Source organism: Pagrus pagrus, assembly GCF_965226575.1.
Source record: "Pagrus pagrus genome assembly, chromosome: 7".
Taxonomy (NCBI): domain Eukaryota; kingdom Metazoa; phylum Chordata; class Actinopteri; order Spariformes; family Sparidae; genus Pagrus; species Pagrus pagrus.
Genome location: NC_140191.1, coordinates 12,039,598 through 12,059,356, shown reverse-complemented (window position 1 = coordinate 12,059,356; position 19,759 = coordinate 12,039,598). Strand labels below are relative to the sequence as shown.

General features: G+C 43.5%; 2 protein-coding genes across 5 annotated transcripts; both read left to right on the top strand.

The window, feature by feature from the left end:
* The first annotated feature begins 1,218 nt into the window (after positions 1–1,218).
* On the top strand, positions 1,219–5,876 carry tubb5 (tubulin, beta 5). The gene is made up of 5 exons (XM_084357359.1): positions 1,219–1,384; positions 3,954–4,062; positions 4,302–4,412; positions 4,508–4,752; positions 4,880–5,876. Exons 1-5 carry the CDS (start codon positions 1,328–1,330, stop codon positions 5,690–5,692), a joined length of 1,335 nt encoding a protein of 444 aa, XP_084213485.1. The 5' UTR covers positions 1,219–1,327; the 3' UTR covers positions 5,693–5,876.
* A 1,467-nt stretch (positions 5,877–7,343) lies between these two features.
* On the top strand, positions 7,344–19,517 carry mdc1 (mediator of DNA damage checkpoint 1). Of its 4 annotated transcripts, none has more exons than XM_084358119.1 (12): positions 7,344–7,389; positions 8,065–8,226; positions 8,330–8,935; positions 9,024–9,102; positions 9,259–10,538; positions 12,082–12,150; positions 12,276–15,613; positions 16,082–16,219; positions 16,317–16,499; positions 16,615–16,740; positions 17,330–17,440; positions 18,263–19,517. In XM_084358119.1, the coding sequence occupies exons 2-12, from the start codon at positions 8,091–8,093 to the stop codon at positions 18,458–18,460; spliced, it is 6,264 nt and encodes a 2,087-aa protein (XP_084214245.1). In that variant the 5' UTR covers positions 7,344–7,389; positions 8,065–8,090; the 3' UTR covers positions 18,461–19,517. The 4 variants fall into 4 exon arrangements, with proteins under 4 accessions (XP_084214245.1, XP_084214246.1, XP_084214244.1 ...); XM_084358120.1 differs by having other exon boundaries at positions 7,372–7,389; positions 8,060–8,226; XM_084358118.1 differs by lacking the exon at positions 7,344–7,389 and having other exon boundaries at positions 7,966–8,226.
* Positions 19,518–19,759: the final 242 nt, after the last annotated feature.

The following is a 19,759-nucleotide window of genomic DNA, read 5'->3' as shown; positions in this document are numbered from 1 at the left end:
CTGCGGTCTCCTTAAAAACACCTGGTTTGGTCGTGCTACAGATGGCCCAACTTTCTGCCAAAATGATCTCCTTACAAATATCTAGCGGTGTCACGGTCGCTGGCAAGCCTTGTTGCCTTTAACTCCTCCTCCTCCTCCTCCTGACATAAGAGTCAGGTAATACATGACATGACATGTTTTATGTCAATGGTGACACGACATTTACACATTTGAATGTTCACAGAATTGAATCTGTGGTGTACAGAAACTTCAACTGACATTTTGTCTTGGTATGTAATCTGCCAAATTGCCTCCAGTGATCTCACTCAGTGGCAAAGTTGCATTGTGGGTAATGTCGGTGCCAGGTTTTGAAGAGCAGTCCACTGGTCTAGCAGTTCACTCCTATAATCCTGCTGGACTCATGGATAGTTTCAAAACAAATAATGAAAATCATTTCAACAAGTTACCATACTGTCTTCTTTCTTTTCAAAACCTGGTGCCTACATTACCCACAATGCTACTTGGCCACTGGGGTGACATCACTGGAAGCAATCAGATTACATGCAGCTTCCTCTGGAGCCACAAAAGCCTTTATCCTCCTTTTTTCCACACATGCAGTAGTACACCCCAAGACCTGTAAACACACTTTAATGCGTAAAATTGGTGGAGTTACACTTGAACATTCAGCGATTGGACACAGGCAGAAAGGATAACATATCAACTGGATGCAATGCATTAGAGCTTATCATGTAATACGATGAAAATCTCCAGAACAGCTACTATATAGACCTTTTCAGCATGTCACCCCAGATATTTCCTAATATCGCCAAAGCACCCCGGTGAGGGAGGCTTGAACTGACTGACCCCATTGTCTCAGATTGGAAACTAAATTTCCTGCCATCTGGCTCCTCTGCAGGGAGTGTTACAGTAAGGGGAGTGATCTACAACTGCTCATTAACTATGCACATGTAATATATATGAAACAAAACAAAAAAAGAAAGGGAAAAAAAAGAAAAACAGCAATACATCACATCATCATTACTGGGTGTTTCTGGACACCAGCTTGTAAAATGCTGCTCAATCTCTATATCTAATGTCTCCTCCCTGATCTGCAGCAGCTGCCCCTCCCCGTCTTGTCTCTGGGTCAGTCGTCTCAGCCAATCACCGCGCGCAGCAGCTGGGTCTGGGGCTAGGCCACGCCCCACACCCCGGCCCCAGCCTCGTTCTGGATACGCTCCAACATTATAAATGCATTGTCCGCCGGCTCTTTAAAACCAGTCTGCGGTCGGCTCCTCGGTCCCGTGAAGAAAACGTTTCTGCTCGCCGTTGTAAAACTTTCGCATCCATAATGAGGGAAATCGTGCACATCCAAGCCGGCCAGTGCGGTAACCAGATCGGTGCCAAGGTAGGAAAATATAAGTATTGATCATTTATCAATTCCTTTTTTAGAAAATAAGTCCTCTCATTGTTGAAAACGCCCAAGCCTCATTATGCAGATCACTCATTATCTTAAATCTTGATGAAGCTGATTGATTATGTGAAGACAAAGAACTGCTTTAGTGCCATTATACAGCCATTAAAAAACACACCCCTTTCGTATGTATCTCACTTTTGTGCATTTAAACACATCATACATCTGAAAATGCACCACAGATAGTTAAATCCCACTGTTGATGAGTATTTTTGTGCTTTTCTGTCTGAATCTTGTGCACTGCGGTAACTGGTGGGTGGGTGGGTGGGTGTGGAGCAGCGGACCGTGCTCTGCTCTCATCGATATAACGGTATAACGTGGCTCTTGTGTCTCGACGGGTTTTGTTCACACAACACCGGGCGTGTCTGCGTCTCCTCAACAGTGAAGACTCAGCTGACCTCAAGACAATGTCTGGGGAATAGAAAGAAGAAAAAAAATCAGTCTATTCTTCACTTGTCAGAGCCCCTCAGTCAGCCTACTCCGCACTCCTCTGGTTTCTTTGTCTTGCACAGGCAGATATGGCTGGTATTTCAGACAATGAGGAGTGGGGAGCTGGGATAGCAGGCCTAGTTTTTTTTTTTTTTTTCCTCGCCCCAAATGGCAGATGGATCCATAGCAAATATTGATCAGGTTTTATTTCTGCGGGCTGTAGATGCAGACTGCTGTTTCAGCTGGTGAGAAGGCAGGGGAGCTGTGGAAAGGGTGTGGCATGGATAATTGGTGAAGAAAGAGCTACTTCTTCTAAAAAAAGAGATCATTTGCATTTTATGACAAACATCGTCAGTGTTTTAGCAACAAAGTGCACTCATATACATACTTTTGCCAATTTATATTTAATTTTAATGCTTTTTTTCTTAACTTAAGTCTACTCATAGGGCCCTGCAGTCTGCCCCACACGTACAATACATCACCCACCCAGTCTTACAGCAACAATTGCAGGGCCTTCTTGGCCCATCATTATCCCGGCCTCCTTTTGTTTAACAACTGATCATTTGTTACAGGCAGCATATGTTTAAGTGGGACCCCACTCAGACACACACAGGAATCTGGAGACCAGATTAACAATGGCCCATATATTGTAGGATGCATCATTATCATAGTGATGCCCTGCTGACAGAGGTTTTAATGTCCAGTAAAGGAGGGACTGTCTTTGTGATCAATGTCTGTCCTCTCCTAACCAAATTAGGGGTAGGGTGGGGGGTGGGGGGGAGCGGAGGAAACAGCTGATGCACAGTGGGTGAAGTCACTGGGCTGTCAATTGATTTAATATGCAAGTGCTGCCAATGTCTTGACATAATAGCTACAATAAATCATTTAACAGTCATATACACTTAATATTACTTTTTTAAAAACATTTTTAATTTTTCAATTTTTTTCCAACTCCAGCTAGTCAATAACATACACATATAGGCTCGTCCAATCAGAGTTAATGAAGTAATTTTATACCCATCTCCTTTTCATCATTAGTGTCTTTGTGTTTTCCCAATATGTTGCTGAAATAACCACTGGTGGCCTGGCAGGGAGGATCTCCAATTGTTTCCATTCCCCCAGGACTCATTGACTCAGATGTCCGGTGGATATGATTGACAGAATTGCTGAAGGGCTACATTGTGGTGAATTAGGTCAGGGTGTGGCATTGCTTTCCTGCTTATTGTCCTCATTCTTTCACTTTGAATATTTTCAGTCTTTACTGATAGCCATCTATCATGTCACTGTCAAATATCGGTTAGTTTGTCATTCTTTTGGTAGTACTTTTTCGACCCTTTGTTCTTCTCTTTGTCCTGTTTGGATATCCCTCATATTGAGGTCACTTGGTCATTTTTTGTTTTACATGGTCTTATTTAGATGTCATGATACTTAAACCACAGCTGACTCCCAATCTCCTAAGTACTGAGCTGCAATGCAGCCCGCTTATCCAGATTACTCTAAATCCTCCTATTGCTGCTGTTAGCAGGAAATCACAGGCGCTATGACAAAAAAAAAAAAAAAAGCCTCAGTTGGAAGATACCTCAAATATATGTGCATGCAAATAGCTGCCTGCGTATGCAACAGTCACACCCGCTTATGGGATTTAATGCAAGCCCACTCTGAGTGTGGTCTTTAAAGAGAGAACAAGACGTGAATACAGATCTGAAGACAATCAGCGTCTTCAGTGTAGTGTGGCAGCCCACAAATGGAGTGTACTCTCAGTTTAGCTTGCCGAGTGATCTGTAGTCCCTTTGTGCTCCCTCCTTTGCATTTTAACATCTAAAAGAACTGCATTCTGCTAAGTCATCAGTTCATGACTATGGAAATATTAACAGCTGCATTGTATTAAAGGGGTTAAGATATGGCTCGGTGAAAGGGGAAAAATCCTGTCATTTTCATCAGAACCCAAAAATGCAAACCCACGGCTGTTTTCCTCGTTTAAAGTCCCCAGTCCCATAAACCGCACTGCTAATGGATAGATGCGTAGTTTCTTGCAAGTAACTGTCATGTGATACCTTCCATTTTGTGTCTGCAGTTCTGGGAAGTGATCAGCGATGAGCACGGCATCGATCCCACAGGGACTTACCACGGAGACAGTGACCTGCAGCTGGACAGGATCAGTGTCTACTATAATGAGGCCACAGGTCAGCTGCCTTACAAACAACTGATCTGTACAAAAATAAACTGTACATTATGTGGATATGTGTTCTGCTTTAAGACGTGTTTCTCATGTCCTCTGTCATGCATGGACTTTCTCACATTACACAGTATATGTTGTGTCACAGCCAAGACTGTGGTTTCCTGCATTATTGAATTTGTTTTGGTTTCTCTCCCCTTCTCCCTCCTTTCTCCACATATTCTCTCATTTTCTTTTCTTGTGGAGGAGGTAAATATGTACCTCGCGCCATTCTTGTGGACTTGGAGCCGGGCACCATGGACTCCGTGAGGTCTGGACCTTTTGGGCAGATCTTCAGACCCGACAATTTTGTGTTTGGTGGGTGGAATAAAGCTCTTGTTACTGTATAAGTAAAGCCTTTTATGAACAAGGAGAAAGAATGGCTCATCTGCATGTCATTCCTACCCCTCCAGGTCAGAGCGGTGCTGGAAACAACTGGGCCAAGGGTCACTACACAGAGGGAGCTGAGTTGGTGGACTCAGTCCTGGATGTGGTCCGCAAAGAGTCAGAGAGCTGCGACTGCCTGCAGGGCTTCCAGCTCACCCACTCACTTGGTGGTGGAACTGGCTCTGGTATGGGCACCCTGCTCATCAGCAAGATCCGTGAGGAGTACCCCGACCGTATCATGAACACCTTCAGCGTGGTGCCTTCCCCCAAGGTAATTTACCCTTGTGACAGAGCATGATATTTTTTTTAATGAAATTAAAAAAAAAAGTTTCTCTTGCCTTAGGTTTTGTTCTCTATGATCATGAGACTGAAAAAGATACTGTGTTTTCTGTCCTCAGGTTTCAGACACAGTGGTTGAGCCATACAATGCCACCCTGTCAGTCCACCAGCTTGTAGAAAACACAGATGAAACCTATTGCATTGACAACGAGGCCCTGTATGACATTTGCTTCCGCACTCTGAAACTTACCACACCCACCTACGGAGACCTTAACCACCTGGTGTCCGCCACCATGAGCGGAGTCACCACCTGCCTGCGCTTCCCCGGTCAGCTCAACGCTGATCTGCGCAAACTGGCTGTCAACATGGTGCCTTTCCCCCGTCTGCACTTCTTCATGCCTGGCTTCGCTCCCCTGACCAGCAGAGGCAGCCAGCAGTACCGAGCCCTCACAGTCCCCGAACTCACCCAGCAAGTGTTCGATGCCAAGAATATGATGGCCGCGTGCGACCCACGTCACGGCCGCTACCTGACCGTCGCCGCTGTGTTCCGTGGCCGCATGTCCATGAAGGAGGTTGACGAGCAGATGCTCAACGTCCAGAACAAAAACAGCAGCTACTTCGTCGAATGGATCCCCAACAATGTCAAGACCGCCGTCTGTGACATTCCACCCCGTGGCCTCAAGATGGCCGTCACCTTCATCGGCAACAGCACAGCCATCCAGGAGCTGTTCAAGCGCATCTCTGAGCAGTTCACAGCCATGTTCCGTCGTAAGGCCTTCCTGCATTGGTACACAGGTGAAGGTATGGATGAGATGGAGTTCACTGAAGCAGAGAGCAACATGAATGATCTGGTGTCTGAGTACCAGCAGTACCAGGACGCCACAGCTGAAGAGGAGGGTGAATTTGAGGAGGAGGCTGAAGATGAGGCTTGAAGATGAAGATGTGAAGGTCAAGACATCATTGCCAAAACAAAAAATAATCAAATAGGAACAACCACAGAAGGTAACCATGGAACATAGTGTCATTGCTAGAATCAAACTTTAGCATACATTAGATATCCCTTGTGATTCACTGCGAATAAAGTTGTCAAAAGAAAACTTGTGTGCCTTTTATCAATTCTTGCATATGAATGATTATTTGTTTTGAAAAAAATATGTGTGTAAATATGAAGGATTGGCTATGAAGGGGGGTTTCCAGAGGTGGATTAATGTTAACTCTGTTGAGATCAGCAGTTTCTGTGCCAGAAGCTACTGATAAATGTATGTGCTATTTCCTGCAGCTGTGAAAAATAGCTGTGTCATCCCATTTTGTAAAGCATGGATAAGTAGATTTAAATTTCTGTTGCATGAGCATTAAGCTTTGAAACAGTTACTCAAACGCCAAGATTTCTCATACAGTCGGTCAGACATGGTTGCCAGATATCATATAGAGCATTTAACGAGGTGCATCCAGATGAGTTTCTACTCTACAAGCAGTATGATGGTTAACGGTGTACAACCAAATTGCAACATGATAAGAGTCAGACAGAGCCACATTCCCACATCTATGAGTCAAGCCAAAGAACATATGTTCATTGGACCCTGGCAGCTGGGTCCTCCCACACAAGCCCCAAGGTTGCTGTGTGTGGTAACTAATGCACAATACTAAAAGAATGCACTCATTAGTTCAGATTTCTGCCAGGTGTGTCTGGGTGAATGTGTGTGGTGGAACAGGGAGCGCAGGGCAGGTTCTGTGTCCAGGTTGAATGCACAAGGGTTTTGGAATAAGGGGGGAGACAATATGCAGGTTTCAAAACAAAATGTCAAAAAAGTGAAAATGCCAACATAATAACAAAATCCCAAACTGAAGCAGTTGTTAATCATTTGGGCACCCTACCAGCAAGTTAAGATTGAGGAGTCAGCAGTCCATGGTGGTGTATAACACAGTCAGGAGATGAGCACAGCATTCTTGAACCTGTACATAGGCACATCCACAGCTATTCAGTCTAGCATCTTTGTGGGCCTTCCTCACATGGTACAATTTTACGTACAGAAAATGTGAATCAGCACAACCCCCAGATGTCCTTGAGCAGTCATGAATGCCTACAAAAATATTAGCCCGATTAGAGATTAGCTGCAGACAGAAACAAACATGCATGAGATAATAAGCACAAAACAACCTACCTTGACACATGGAACCTCTTTCATGGCATCATCATGGTTCAGGAGGTAACAAAGCAGCACCCACCTCAAAGCCCTTATGTCACGTTATGTTGTGCTTTACACACTTTAACATACAAATATTCATATAAATTGGTGAAAAAACATTATTTGGGGAGTCAGGTCAATTGTCCTGCCCTCTGATGTGAGTCAGACTGGGGCGTACAGTCCCTTTAAGACACGGGTGTACGGCGCGAAAATGAATGTGTGAACTGTGACGCTTTGAGAAATTCTGGTCCAATCAGCTAGTTTGAAAGTTAGGCTGAGGTTCGACTGTCCAATGGCAACAGAGCTTAACGTGACTGATAGGTATATTGGCCAATCGCTTGCAGCGTAAACGCCTCTTTTGGGCGTGGTTAATTCTTTCCAGGATATGCATGTACATTTTTGTTTATCTTCACTGGGCAAGGCGAGACGTGTGAATGGTGAAGGTGGGTATAGTGCAACATTTCCCCGTAGGAGTATAAGCATATGTGAAGACAGTATGAGCTTATTTGAGGATTTTTTCCATGCAGTTGGGTGAACTACGGTCAAGGCACTTGCTTGACTTATGGCGTAAACTTTCTTCATAGTTTTCAGGATAATTGCCCAGACAGTTATCTCTTAATTGGGACTGTTATTACCTTCTAAATAGTAACCAGTAACGATTAAAATGAGAGCATTATTTTCGTCTTCTCAAGACGGAATTATACAATGAGAAGTTAGGATTGTTAAAATATGAAATTGTGACGTTTGAATTATCCAAGCTAGGGTCAAGCTTAGTGTTCTCCTCCGTTTTGTTGTCATGCTGACCGGAAGTGAAATCGCTCTGTTTTTTGAGAGACATGTTTGTACACGTTCAATAAAAGTTGTATCAGCGTTGTTCAGCGCTGTCTAGATAACTGCTGCAACCAGGAGCACAGCAGGAGTACAACAGGAAGGTGTAGCTAAAGAGATCATCAGTTAGCTAGTAAGGCTAACGTTAGCCGCGTGGAGTTGCCTAGCAATACCTACCGTTTTATAAAACTAGTTAACGATCTGTGTTCTGGAGGCCGGTCAGACGTTTGTGAAATAGGACGTTAGCATTACAGCCTAAATATCTATTTATATGTGTTTACGTAGAGCAGTCGTCCTGTCAGACCCTGTGTGAGGAATGGATGCTACTCAGATGATCAGTGACTCCTTCTTGGAGTCAGATGAGGAAGAAAATGAAGAGGAGAATGAAAACAAGAGGGGGCGACCGTTGGCTAAACTGTGCATCTTAAAAAATGATCACATCCCTGAGACAGGTGAGTGTTTTACTGCTGCTGTTATTACACCCAATTCAAGCACAGTGTGCCTAACCTGTATGGACATGCATTGTTTATGTACATCTTATCATCTGTCACCCAGAGTTGGCCCTCTTTTTGGGAGAAAATGTTTTGGGCCGTGACCCCAACACCTGCACCCTGCCCTTGCTGGCACCCTCGGTATCCAAACAGCACGCTACCATTTGCATCTCTGTCCATGGGAAAAGAGGTTGCCACAGTGAAGAAGAAACAGAGGCTTTAGTATGGGACCTAGGGAGCATGAACGGGACTCGCAAGGGCCGCTTAAAGCTCACTCCAAGTGTACGCTATGCCCTCAGTGAGTGTGACAGTTTGGTGGTGGCAGACATCCCATGTCGGTATGTCAGCTGTGCTGCAGACACAGCCTCTTCTCAAGGAGACTTCAGGACTCCTCTGAGCAAAAAAACAGGGGTGAAGGCCGGGTTGTCAGATGCCTCAGGGGGAAAAGAAGTTGACACAAGCACTGGCAGCAAGAAATGTGTCAATGGAGGTAAAGAGGCAAGGGTGTCTTTACCAGTTCTGGAGGACACAAGGGAGACCCCTGTCAGAACCAGTTGCCTGTCCTTTGAGAAAACTCCAACCCAGCCACAGGGGACCCTGGTCCCAGAATCTGACTCAGACTCAGACGGAGAAAGAGGGGGAGGAGCAGATAGGAGGCGCAAGGCTCAAGGTCTGTATATTATGTAAATAGTTATTGTAATCAAGCTCTGTCTTTTGTATCTGATGTTTTACAAGTTCATGTTTATTACCTTTTACAGTGTCTGATTCTGACTCCTATAAATCCAGTCCCACATGTTCAACATTCTTGAGTCCCACAAACAAAATCGTCCCTGAAAGGTACATTATCAACAATATATTTTGGATCTTTTTAAAATTATGTATATTTATAATATAGGCACAACCAAACCTGTAAACATACACCTTATTACAGTTTATTCCTTCTTAAACATTGGAATTTTAATGCTTGTCACCTTGTTTTCCACTGTTTTACAGCGAGGATGAAAGTCCCATCACACCTTCCATCTCCACTGAAAATAGGCCTCACAGACATGTCAGCTTCAGCACAGAGGAGACAGAAGTAGATGTGGGGCGACAGCAGCTGAAGGAAAAAAAGGCACTTGCAATTGTGGACGACAGTGAAGAGGAGGAGGGAGAGGAGGAAGAAAGAGCAGCACTGGGAGGTAGCAAGTCTGAGGGAAGTGAACAGTGTGTGCCAGTGAAACAGGAAAACAATGTCAGTCTTACAGGAGAAGATAAATTGCCTGTATCTGCACCTGCAGTCTTCACAGACGTGATCCCTGCATTTAACATGGACAGTGACACTGATGTGGAGGGAGAGGAGGAAGAGGTGGCACCTGCTGGTCCGGTGACCCTGTCAACAAACCAAAACACTGATCAGCCACCAAACACAGCCCAGTTTCACATGGACAGTGATACAGATGTCGATGAGGATGATGATGCAATGGACAAAATTCACAAATCTGTGCCTTCCTCTGCTGATAACACCGAACCTCCTCATGTTATTACAGTTATTCAGCCAGAGGCCATCACTATGGACAGTGACACTGATGTGGAGGATGATGATGATGCTGCTGTGTCAGACGCTGCTTCAAAAGCAAAACCTCTGTCGGTACAGAACACACCCACAGCTGACTCTGCCACTTCAGCAGACTTCCACCTAGATAGTGACACAGATGTTGATGAGGAAGAAGAAAAGGATTGTGGAACAATTAATACAATCTCTAAAATAAATGAAAGTCCCACTGGATTAGATAGCAAGCCAATCTGGCCTGAAACCGCCCCTGCCGCTCCTCACGGCCTGCATCTAGACAGTGACACAGATGATGAAGCTACTTCTGCCCCTGTCATCAGTGAACCCTCTGTGGTGTCTGCTGTCACCGAATCACGCACCACTGCAGAAGCAGGAGCCGATTTGGATATTCTGTCTGACAGTGACACAGATGTGGAAGATGAGGCTCCTCTGGTTATACCTTTTGCTGTCGCAACCTTGTCATTCGCTCCCAGTACCACATCAGAAGCTCTTCAGTCAAATTCTGATGCGGACACAGATGTGGATGACTCCAGCGTGCCCCCTGCTGGGGACGGGGTCAATCCAGCGGACCTTCGTGTGGACAGTGACACAGATGTGGAAGCTGAGGAGGAGGATTTTGGAGGCGCTGGTGAGGGACAGATTCCTATTCTGCGCAGAGAAAACACACCTGGGTTGATGGCTCCCCCTCTGCAGAACTGTTCTACACCTGTACAACTGACAGGTAATCAGCCGATTTACCTTAAAATAAGAACTTAATACAATGACTGTGAACTGCAATTAAAGATGAGTCTTTTCATTGATTAATCTACTGATCATATATCAGATAATATGTTAAAAATAGGATTGGCATTATAATTTCTACAGCCCAAAAATTATGTACTCTAATGGCTCAGTACAAACCTAAAATATATTCAGTTTATTATCATATATGACAAAGAAAAGCATCCAATCCTCACATTGAAAAGGCTTGAACCAGGGAATATTTGGCACTTTTACTTGAGAAATGACTTAAATGACCAATATAACTTAATTGTTGTCAGTGAATTTTCTGTTGACCGATTAATTTGCCAATCAGTGCAGCTTTAGAATAAATTTCATATTAATTTAGTAGTAGGATTGTTGCAGGTTCTTGCTTTTTTATAGTGAAGGTATTTAGGCAATACTTTTAGCATTTGTTTAGCATTTTGTTTAAAAAACACTGGATCAACAGTACAAACAACAGTGACAAAGAAAAGCAAGACAAAATTACTGTATTATTGTACAATTATACATTACATTAACACAATCACAGACTCCCCGTGAGTACATAAAGCCTGTTCTTACATTTTAATGACAGATCAAGTCGGTCATAATGACGATGGATTATCATGATTATCAGATGTGATGTGTGATCATTTCTTTATACAGCTAATCAGATGTGAGAGTGTACTGCAGAGATTCAAAGATCAAGACAAAAATGAATTTAACCGTGTCAACAACCAAAAAGAAAAAAAATGAAAATAGAATACATTGTTAACAACAATATAATACAAGAAAAGTACGTATGTTGTCAGTTCTTAAAATACAGACAGGTCAGGATTAGGTTGTGATATGGATTTTTTTCAGCCGATTCTGACACTTGATAATTACCTGCTTCTCGTGGCCACTACAGATTACAGATAATTTCATGTTTTTGTATTGTAAAAAGAAGTTCCTAACCCATAGTTTACATACACCTGAGGATAAGAAAGGCTAAGACGTATTGAGCAAAGATGGATAACCCTTGTGGAACATGTATTACAAATTGCAGTGGTGCTGTCTTCCTTTGAGACTGTAAAACATAAAATTCTACTGTATTGGAGTGTGTAGATGATATATTTCTGAAGTCAGTGAAAGCAGTTTGGCTTCATATAAACTGACAGCCAACAATATGAATTTCCCATTATTGGGCCTATAATTTATTGGTGCGATATATATTGTGCATTCCTGGTCAGACTATCTGCTTATTATATATATATAAAGTATTTCTGATTATGATTATGAATGACCTCTGCAATCTATTTATGCTGGAAAAGAAAGGTTCTCCAAATAATCAATAAAGTGAAATCAGATTTTTATTTATTTTTAAAGTGGACCTCAGTTCTCTCAATTTGAAAACACATCCTGGCCTCTTTGATCCACTGTCATTGATAACTTGCTTAGCATTTTGAACACATTTTTAAACATAAAAGATAAAAGCCTGCTTTAAATTGTCTTTTAATGTAATTATTTTCATTTTGGGACAGGTCCAGAAGGAGGAGTGGAGGATATGGATACTCAGGCATTCCTGAGTCCCTCTTCAGCTCCATTTAGACGTCAGTAAATTACTTCTAATGCAGTCAGATTGCACATAACTGTGTCTGTTTTGTAACCAAGAGGGTGAGAAAATATCAGAGAGAAAATAACCTTGCACAAACTTCTTTATTTTCTCTCCTTCCAGGTGCTGCTCTAATACCCAAAGCACTGTCTTCCTGCTCAGACAGCCAGGAGGATGAGGATTTTGTGGTGGCTGAGACTCAGTCCTTCGTTCTCCAGACCAGAGACTGCCAGGGCAACCCTCCAGAGGACCACACGATGGACCCCACCCAAGCGTTTGGCCTTGAGTCTTCTTGTGATGAAAAAGTCGAACAGCCGAGCAGAGGAGGGTCCTTCCAGCTGGGATTATCTGACAGCAGCCACCTGCAGGGTCAGGCCCAAGCTCTGGCCATGGAGAGCACCCAAGCCTTTGTCTCTGTGGAAGGGGGTGTGAATCTGGAAGAAACTCAAGCATATGCAGCTATTTCAAATTCAGACAGAACCTCCTCAGAGAGTGATTCAAATCTGGAGGCTACGCAGGCTTATGGAGAGGTGGAGGAAGCTGCCAAATGTTCAGTAGTGGCTGAAAAGAAAGGCCAGGTAGATTTAGCCCTAGAAGCAACACAGGCATACGTTTCAGAGCCCTACTGTGATTCAGAGGATGAAACAGATGAAGATAAGACAAAAGATACTGATACTGCTGAGACTCAGCCTTTAGACTTTCCCACCTCGTCCACTCTTGCCATGGCTGAAACCCAACCTATGTCTGCCTTTGAGGAGGCAGAGAGTTTAGAGAAAGAAAATCCTGCTTCATCTGTACTACAAGTCAAGCAGAATGAAGAGAGAGAGGGAAATGGGGAGGCAGCTCAACCTCAGGAGAGGCACCTCAGTGAAGCTCTGTCTGAAGCTGCAACTCAGCCTGTGTGTGCAAGTGATGACGAGGAAAGTAACGAAGAAGACTCGATTCCAGGTCCACGAAAAAGAAAAGCTAAACCGCTGCAGCTTGAAGAAGAGCAGACACAGTCCCTCACTAGTTCTGAAACCCAGCCAATGCACATCTGTGTTGCTGAAACTCAGCCCATGGCTACAAGTGGCAATGAGGAAAGTGATGAAGAGGATTCAATTCCAGGTCCGCGAAAAAGAAAAGCAAAGCAACTGCATCTTGAAGAAGAGGAGACACAAAGGTTCACAAACTCTGAGCTATCGGCTGTTGAAACTCAGCCAATGGATACAGGAAAAGATACAGAAAGTGACGACGAGGACTCATTTCCAGCGCCTCGTAAAAGAAAAGCAAAGGCACTGAAACTTGAAGAAGAGCAGACACAGTCCCTCACTTTTTCTGAAGTTTCCGCTGGTGAAACTCAGCCAATGGTCACCGGTGAAGACAAGGAAAGTGATGGTGAAGATTCAATTCCAGGCCTGCGAAAAAGAAAAGCAAAGCCGCTGCAAATCCAAGACGAGGAGACACAACCACTCACAAATTCGGAGGCCTCCACTGTTCAAACTCAGCCCTTAGAAACAAAAACTGCCCTGCAGCCTCAGAGGGGAAAGAGGGGACAATCTGAAGCTGGAGCCAGTGGCGTCACAGTTAGAGGTAGAAGAGGGACAAGGTCAGGATTAAGAGAAGAGGAGGAGCAAGCAGAGTGTTCTGAACCTCCCAAGAGACAGACGAGAGGGAAGAATAAAGCTTTGCCAACCCCCAGAGGAAGGAGAGGAAAACCGATGCCTGATAAAGATGAGAGTGAGGAAGGGGAGAAGGTAGAGCAGGCTAAGCTAGCTAGAGGGAAAAAATCCACAAGGCAACAAGATGAGGATGAAGAGGAAACAGAAAAAGAGCCAACAGAGAGGAAAAGAAAGGAACAAGAAGAAAAGGAAAGAGCAAAAGAAGAACAATTGAAGAGGGAAAGAAAGGAGAAAGAAGAAAAGGAGAGATTAGAGCGTGAAAAAGAAGAGAAGGAGAGATTGGAGAGGGAAGTGAAATCGAGAATAGAAAAGGAAAGAAAGGAACAAGAAGAAAAGGAAAGAGCTGAAAGGATGCAAAAAGAAAAAGAACAATTGGAGAGGGAAAGAAAGGAGAAGGAAGAAAAGGAGAGATTAGAGCGCGAACAGGCAGAAGAAGAAGAGAAAGCGAGAATAGAAAAGGAAAGAATGGAACAAGAAGAAAAAGAAAGATTGGAGACGGCAAAGAGGGAACTAGAAGAGAGACTTGAGAGGGAGAGGAAGAAACAAGAACACCAAGCAAGACTGGAGAGTGAAGCAAAGGAAAGAGACGAAAGAGAGACATTGGAGAGAGAAAAAGAAGAAAAAGAGGCCAAAGAAAAATTAACAAAAAAGCAACAAGAAAGTGTCAAAACGCCTGCAAGAGGTCGAAGAGCACCCAGGAGAACAACCGCTGCCCCGAGTACAACAGAGCCAGAACAAGACTCACACATACCAACTAATGATGACGTCCCAGCAAGGAGAACCAGATCTCGCTCCCACTCTTCCAACTCTGTCAGCTCAGAGAGGTCTGCTTCAAGTGTTAACACCCAGGGGAGCAGGGGGAGAGGCCGAGGCAGAGGAGCAAAGAGGACCAGTGAGCCACCAAGAGCGGCCGTTGCCAGAGCCAGCAATAGGAGGAGGACAGTGGCTGCAGAGGCAACAGAGCAGGACAGTAATGACACTTCCCCTAAGGGAGTCCTTTCGAGGTCGAACTCTAACAACTCTGAGATCTCCAGCTGCAGCTTGAGCTCTCAGAGCAACGCAAGAGGAGGCAGGCAACGAGGAAGAGGGAGGAAAACGGAGGCAGACTTCATCCCTCCTATCAGTAGTCAGAGTGATCAGAATTCAACTACCAAATCTACACCCAGAGGCAGGAAGAGCAGGAAAGTAGAGCAGTCCTCTGATGCGGTTCCCCAGGAAGATTATGAGGAGAAGGCAGAGTCTCAACAGGCAAGTACCACAAGGGGGCGTCGGCGAGCCAATGCAAAGGGCTCTGAACCTGCAGCTGCAGATCAGGAAACCCCTTCAAATCAGGAGGAAGGACTTGTCAATGAAGAATCATTCACACCTAAAAAGAATGTCAGGGGCCAAAAAGCAGTAAACAGTGAGAGTGTGGAGGCATCAGTAGCTCCTGTAGTCAGTGATAGAGTTGAGGCTAAAGAGCAAAGAAAAGGAAGAAAAAGACAGTTGGAGCCAAATACTGAGGAGGACTCTAACAGTGGCACCAAAATTCCTAAAGGAAAAGAGAAAGCCCAAACAACAGAGGCAGCAGAGGCAAAAACAAAAGATGACGCTAAAAAAAGAGGAAGAGCTTCCAGCACTCAAGCAAAGAAGAATGCAAAAGATCCCCCTACTGATTTGGAGGTGAAAGAGGAAATGAAGGAGGAGATGGTTGAGAGGAGAGGCAGAGGTCGTCCATCAGCGATCCAGAAGAAGAAAACAGAGGAGCAGGAAGAAAGTGGAACATCTGTTGACCGGGATGCACATGTGGAGGCATCAGAGGTGACTTTTACTTGGTTCACCTTTAAATTTTGAGGTTGTTGCTTTTGATTGAGAAAAATAACATTAGGGCCAAAACATAAATCAGACCAGAGAGAAAGCTGAGTAGTCTGTAATTAGTGTACAGGAACCTCTGTCCTTGAGGATGAAGGCTTTTACCTTGGCCGAAGGCCCTGGTGCATTTCTGTCTATGAGTCAGCCTTTCCAACAAGCATAATGTACTGCAATCAACAACAGGCCGGGGACTGTCCAGGTCTCCCACACTCTCTGAACAACAAGAGTAGTCTGACCTGCTCTGAGACATCATTAATACACTAATGAATTAAGTACTTTAATGGTCTCAGTCACTGCCTACTCTTATTTGATACTCCTCCTGTCCTCACCATTCTCCTTATGTGTTTCATACTTTGTCCTTGTCTGTCGTAATATGTACACTATCCTCCCCTCCCTGCATTCTCTCCCGTTTAACAGCCCCAGACTCCAACCAGCAGTGTATCCCGGAAGCGACAAGCTCCTGCGGTCTCCTCGCCTGTGGCAAAGACCCCTCGCTCCTCCTGCGTATCCCCGGCAGCTAGTGGCCGATCACGAGCAGCTAACCAAGCCTACAAGGTTTTATGTCTTTGTAAACACGTAGCCGTATTTGTCCGCAGAATTATGCTCAAGAGGGAGAAATTTGACTAATAAGAAAGAAAAAACGTTCTTTCAGGTGCTGTTCACAGGCGTGGTGGATGAAGCAGGGGAGAGAGTGTTGGCTCGTTTAGGAGGCAGCATGGCAAACGGTGTGGCAGACATGAACGTTCTGGTGACTGATAAGGTGCGCAGGACTGTCAAGTTTCTGTGTGCGGTGGCTAAAGGAGTCCCCATTGTTACCACACACTGGCTGGAAAAGGTTAGTAGCTATATATTAGCAGTAAAAACTGGCCCCAGACCAGCTTTTTTTCTCTCTCTAAGAGACGGAGTCAAATAGACACTCACTGCTCTTGATGTCTTTCTCTGTGTGTCAGAGTGGTAAGGCTGGGAGCTTCCTGTCTCCTAATGCATTCACTGTGAAGGATCCGGAGCAGGAGAAGAAGTTTAATTTCTGCTTACAGGACTCTCTGAGGAATGCCAGCAGTCAGCCTCTCTTACAGGTACTCATAACACAGCCATACCATTTACATTGTCTCCTTTATATTTTTCCTATGAATGAGAGGTTGAGCGGGTGAGTGTGGCACAGGGGTTGTGGATAATAGATGTTTGTGTTGTGATAATAATCATCCTCAGCCTATAAAAGTGCAAGTGAAATGCTTGACCTTTTACCCACAAGCGTTGCTTTCAGCTCAGCCTCTTTGTAGTTGAATGAGCTCGTGTATTTACAAGAGCACAGTGTTGATTGTTTGCCATTACACCGTGACTTGTGGAAAGTAATTTGACAATGATTTTTAATGTATTGGTAAGGTTTTATGGGCACTTCACGTCGGGAAGAGGTTTCCATTTCCATCACATACCCCAGCCCAGCCCTGCACCGTTTCATCAAAGCTGCAAAGGGATAATTTAATACCACTTATTATGCTGATACTGGCTTATACTGAGGAATTGTATACACGTGTTTACCGAATTTCATTCTCAAGAGACTTGTATTGATTTCCTGAGGTGTTCTTGCAGAGATTAAATAAAAATAGGGAGAAATAATATTTGTTTACATGTTGTGCTCTGCATCTCTTGTCTTCTCTCTCTTAGGGATACGAGATCCATGTTACAAAGTCAGTGAAGCCAGAGCCAGTTCAAATGAAGGACATAATCTCCTGCAGTGGAGCTACTTTTCTTCCCAAGATGCCCTCTTCTCACAAGGTACCAGTCAAACTTAATAGAACTTTTTCTCAGTCAGGTTGTACACAGAGCTTTACCTAATGATTATTTTCATTCTCAATTAATCTGTTAGGTTGTTTGTAAAGATGCATCGATCAACTAAAGACGGGATGCGTTGTGATCTAATGCACTTGTTTTCTTTTGGGAAAGTAAAACGTTCGAGCTGAGGGCTATAAATTGCCCATTTACTTTGAGGATAAGGATGGATGTCTTAACCAGAGCTACAAACTTTTTATTCTGCACACATGTCAAAAATTCACTTCAACATTTCAGTAACAGGTCATTAAAATAGCCCACAATGTTTTATTAGTTATTTAATAATTAGTGTTTTATTACAAACATACAATTAACTTTTCAACTAAAAAAGGTTACAAATACATTTTCACATGCTGTTAATTATAGTTCTTGGAAAGAAAGAAAAACACAATCGGCAGGTCAGACTTTTAAAAAATCAGAAATTGGAATCGGCCAAGACAATTGCAATCGAGATGAACATCTCTAGTTGTTTTGTCTTTAAAATGTCGATCAGTGTTTTCCAAAGCCCAAGATGACGTGAAAAAATATTCAGTCTACTGTCATGCTGGAACATTTTTACTTTCTTCTTCTTTTCTTAAAAAAATACTCAAGGCAATTAATCGATTACCAAAATAGTTAGTGATTAATTTAGTAATTGACAACTAACTGACTCATCAAGTAATTGTTACAGCTCTTGTCTCACACACAATAAATCAACATTATTTTTATGGTCTTCACATCCTGTCAGTCAACATATGTGTGATTACTTATTTATTTCCTCCCTCTCAGCCTCAGACTGTAGTGATTTCCTGCGAGGAGGACTGGCCGCTGTGTGGCCCGGCTCTTTCTGCGTCTCTCCCAGTCGTCACTGCTGAGTTCATTCTCACAGGGATCCTGCAGCAGAAAGTCGACTTCCAGACCCACTCGCTCTCTGCACCTACTCTACAACCTGCAGGAGGAAGAGGAAGAGGCAGGAAGAAGTCTTAACACCAGGGTTCACTGGAAAAACCCAAACTTGTAGATTCCCTTTCAAATCAGAGACCGGTAGAAACACTAGTGAGTCAGCTTTTCGTCTGTATGAAAGACTTAAAGGATGTTTTTGCTGTATGCAGCAGAAGTTGTGTGTTTACTTGCATTGTGGTAAACACACTGTGGATGTGCTGTTATTTGACTGTGTTAAAAAATAATTTTACATTGTTCTGTTTTGTAAGAGAAAGCAGTCTTTTCTTGCAATCTTTCGCTTTCTACTGTACATGTGAAAAAATAAGTTTTTAAAGTCGCAAAAGCTAAAAGTGATGTTGCTGCTATGCAGGTTGGGACATAATTACCCTTTAACCGTCCTTGTCACTTTCCCCCTCTTATCCGCCCCTGTGCTCCACCCCTCTCTTTGTACAACCATAACAAGCAGAGCGGGAATTAATGCTGCGAAATTGCTGCTACTCTCTCTGTATGCTAAGTGCTTCAAGTAAATCAGACAGTTTGGCAGGTAACCAACCGTGAAGAGGGAGTTGTATAATCATGTTTGGATGGTGGAACCGATGGGGTCTGATTTGAAGTCCATCAGTGGAGAGAAACAAGCTTCTTTCGTGTCCTGATAAGAATTGCCTTAGTGTCTTTTATACCGAGGTAATCATGAACCTAACAATGAGTCCGTTGCTCCTCGGTCTCCATTAACCATCACCGTCTGCTCCATTAAGGCTTCATCCAAACATAGTACCTCCAGAGATGAGACATGAGATACAGGCATGTGAACGCTGATGCTGCCTCCACATCAATATCTTATAGTGTTTGTTCTTGCCATACATTTACTGACTGTGTGTTCATCTTATGTAAGTTGTCATGCTCAAAGACCAGCAAGTATACAGAACTCACATTTGGTTTCCTACTGTAGATCTAAACTTGCTGTGTCATTGGTGTTTTAAGACGGACTCGTTAGCTTGTAACTTCATTTGATTGGAGAACTATTAAATAGCTCAACATATTTGTATGAAATCATGAAAACTGTTTGTATTGCCAATGAAAACATTAAATATTTTCTATTATCTTTAAGCAAATGTGTATTTAATTTTGCAACAGCATGCTGCATTGCTTAGGCTTTTATTTAGTTGCTCAGTTGGGAAAGCCACAAACATTAAGTAAGAGGACCATGTACTGACTTGTTTTCTTTCTCTTTTTTTTCTCAAACTGTCATTTTCAATGTCAAGAATTAGCCTGCAAGATCAAAACAGAAAAAAGGTGTTTACTGCCTTCAGGCCTTGCTTGAGACCTGGGACTCATTAATGACTT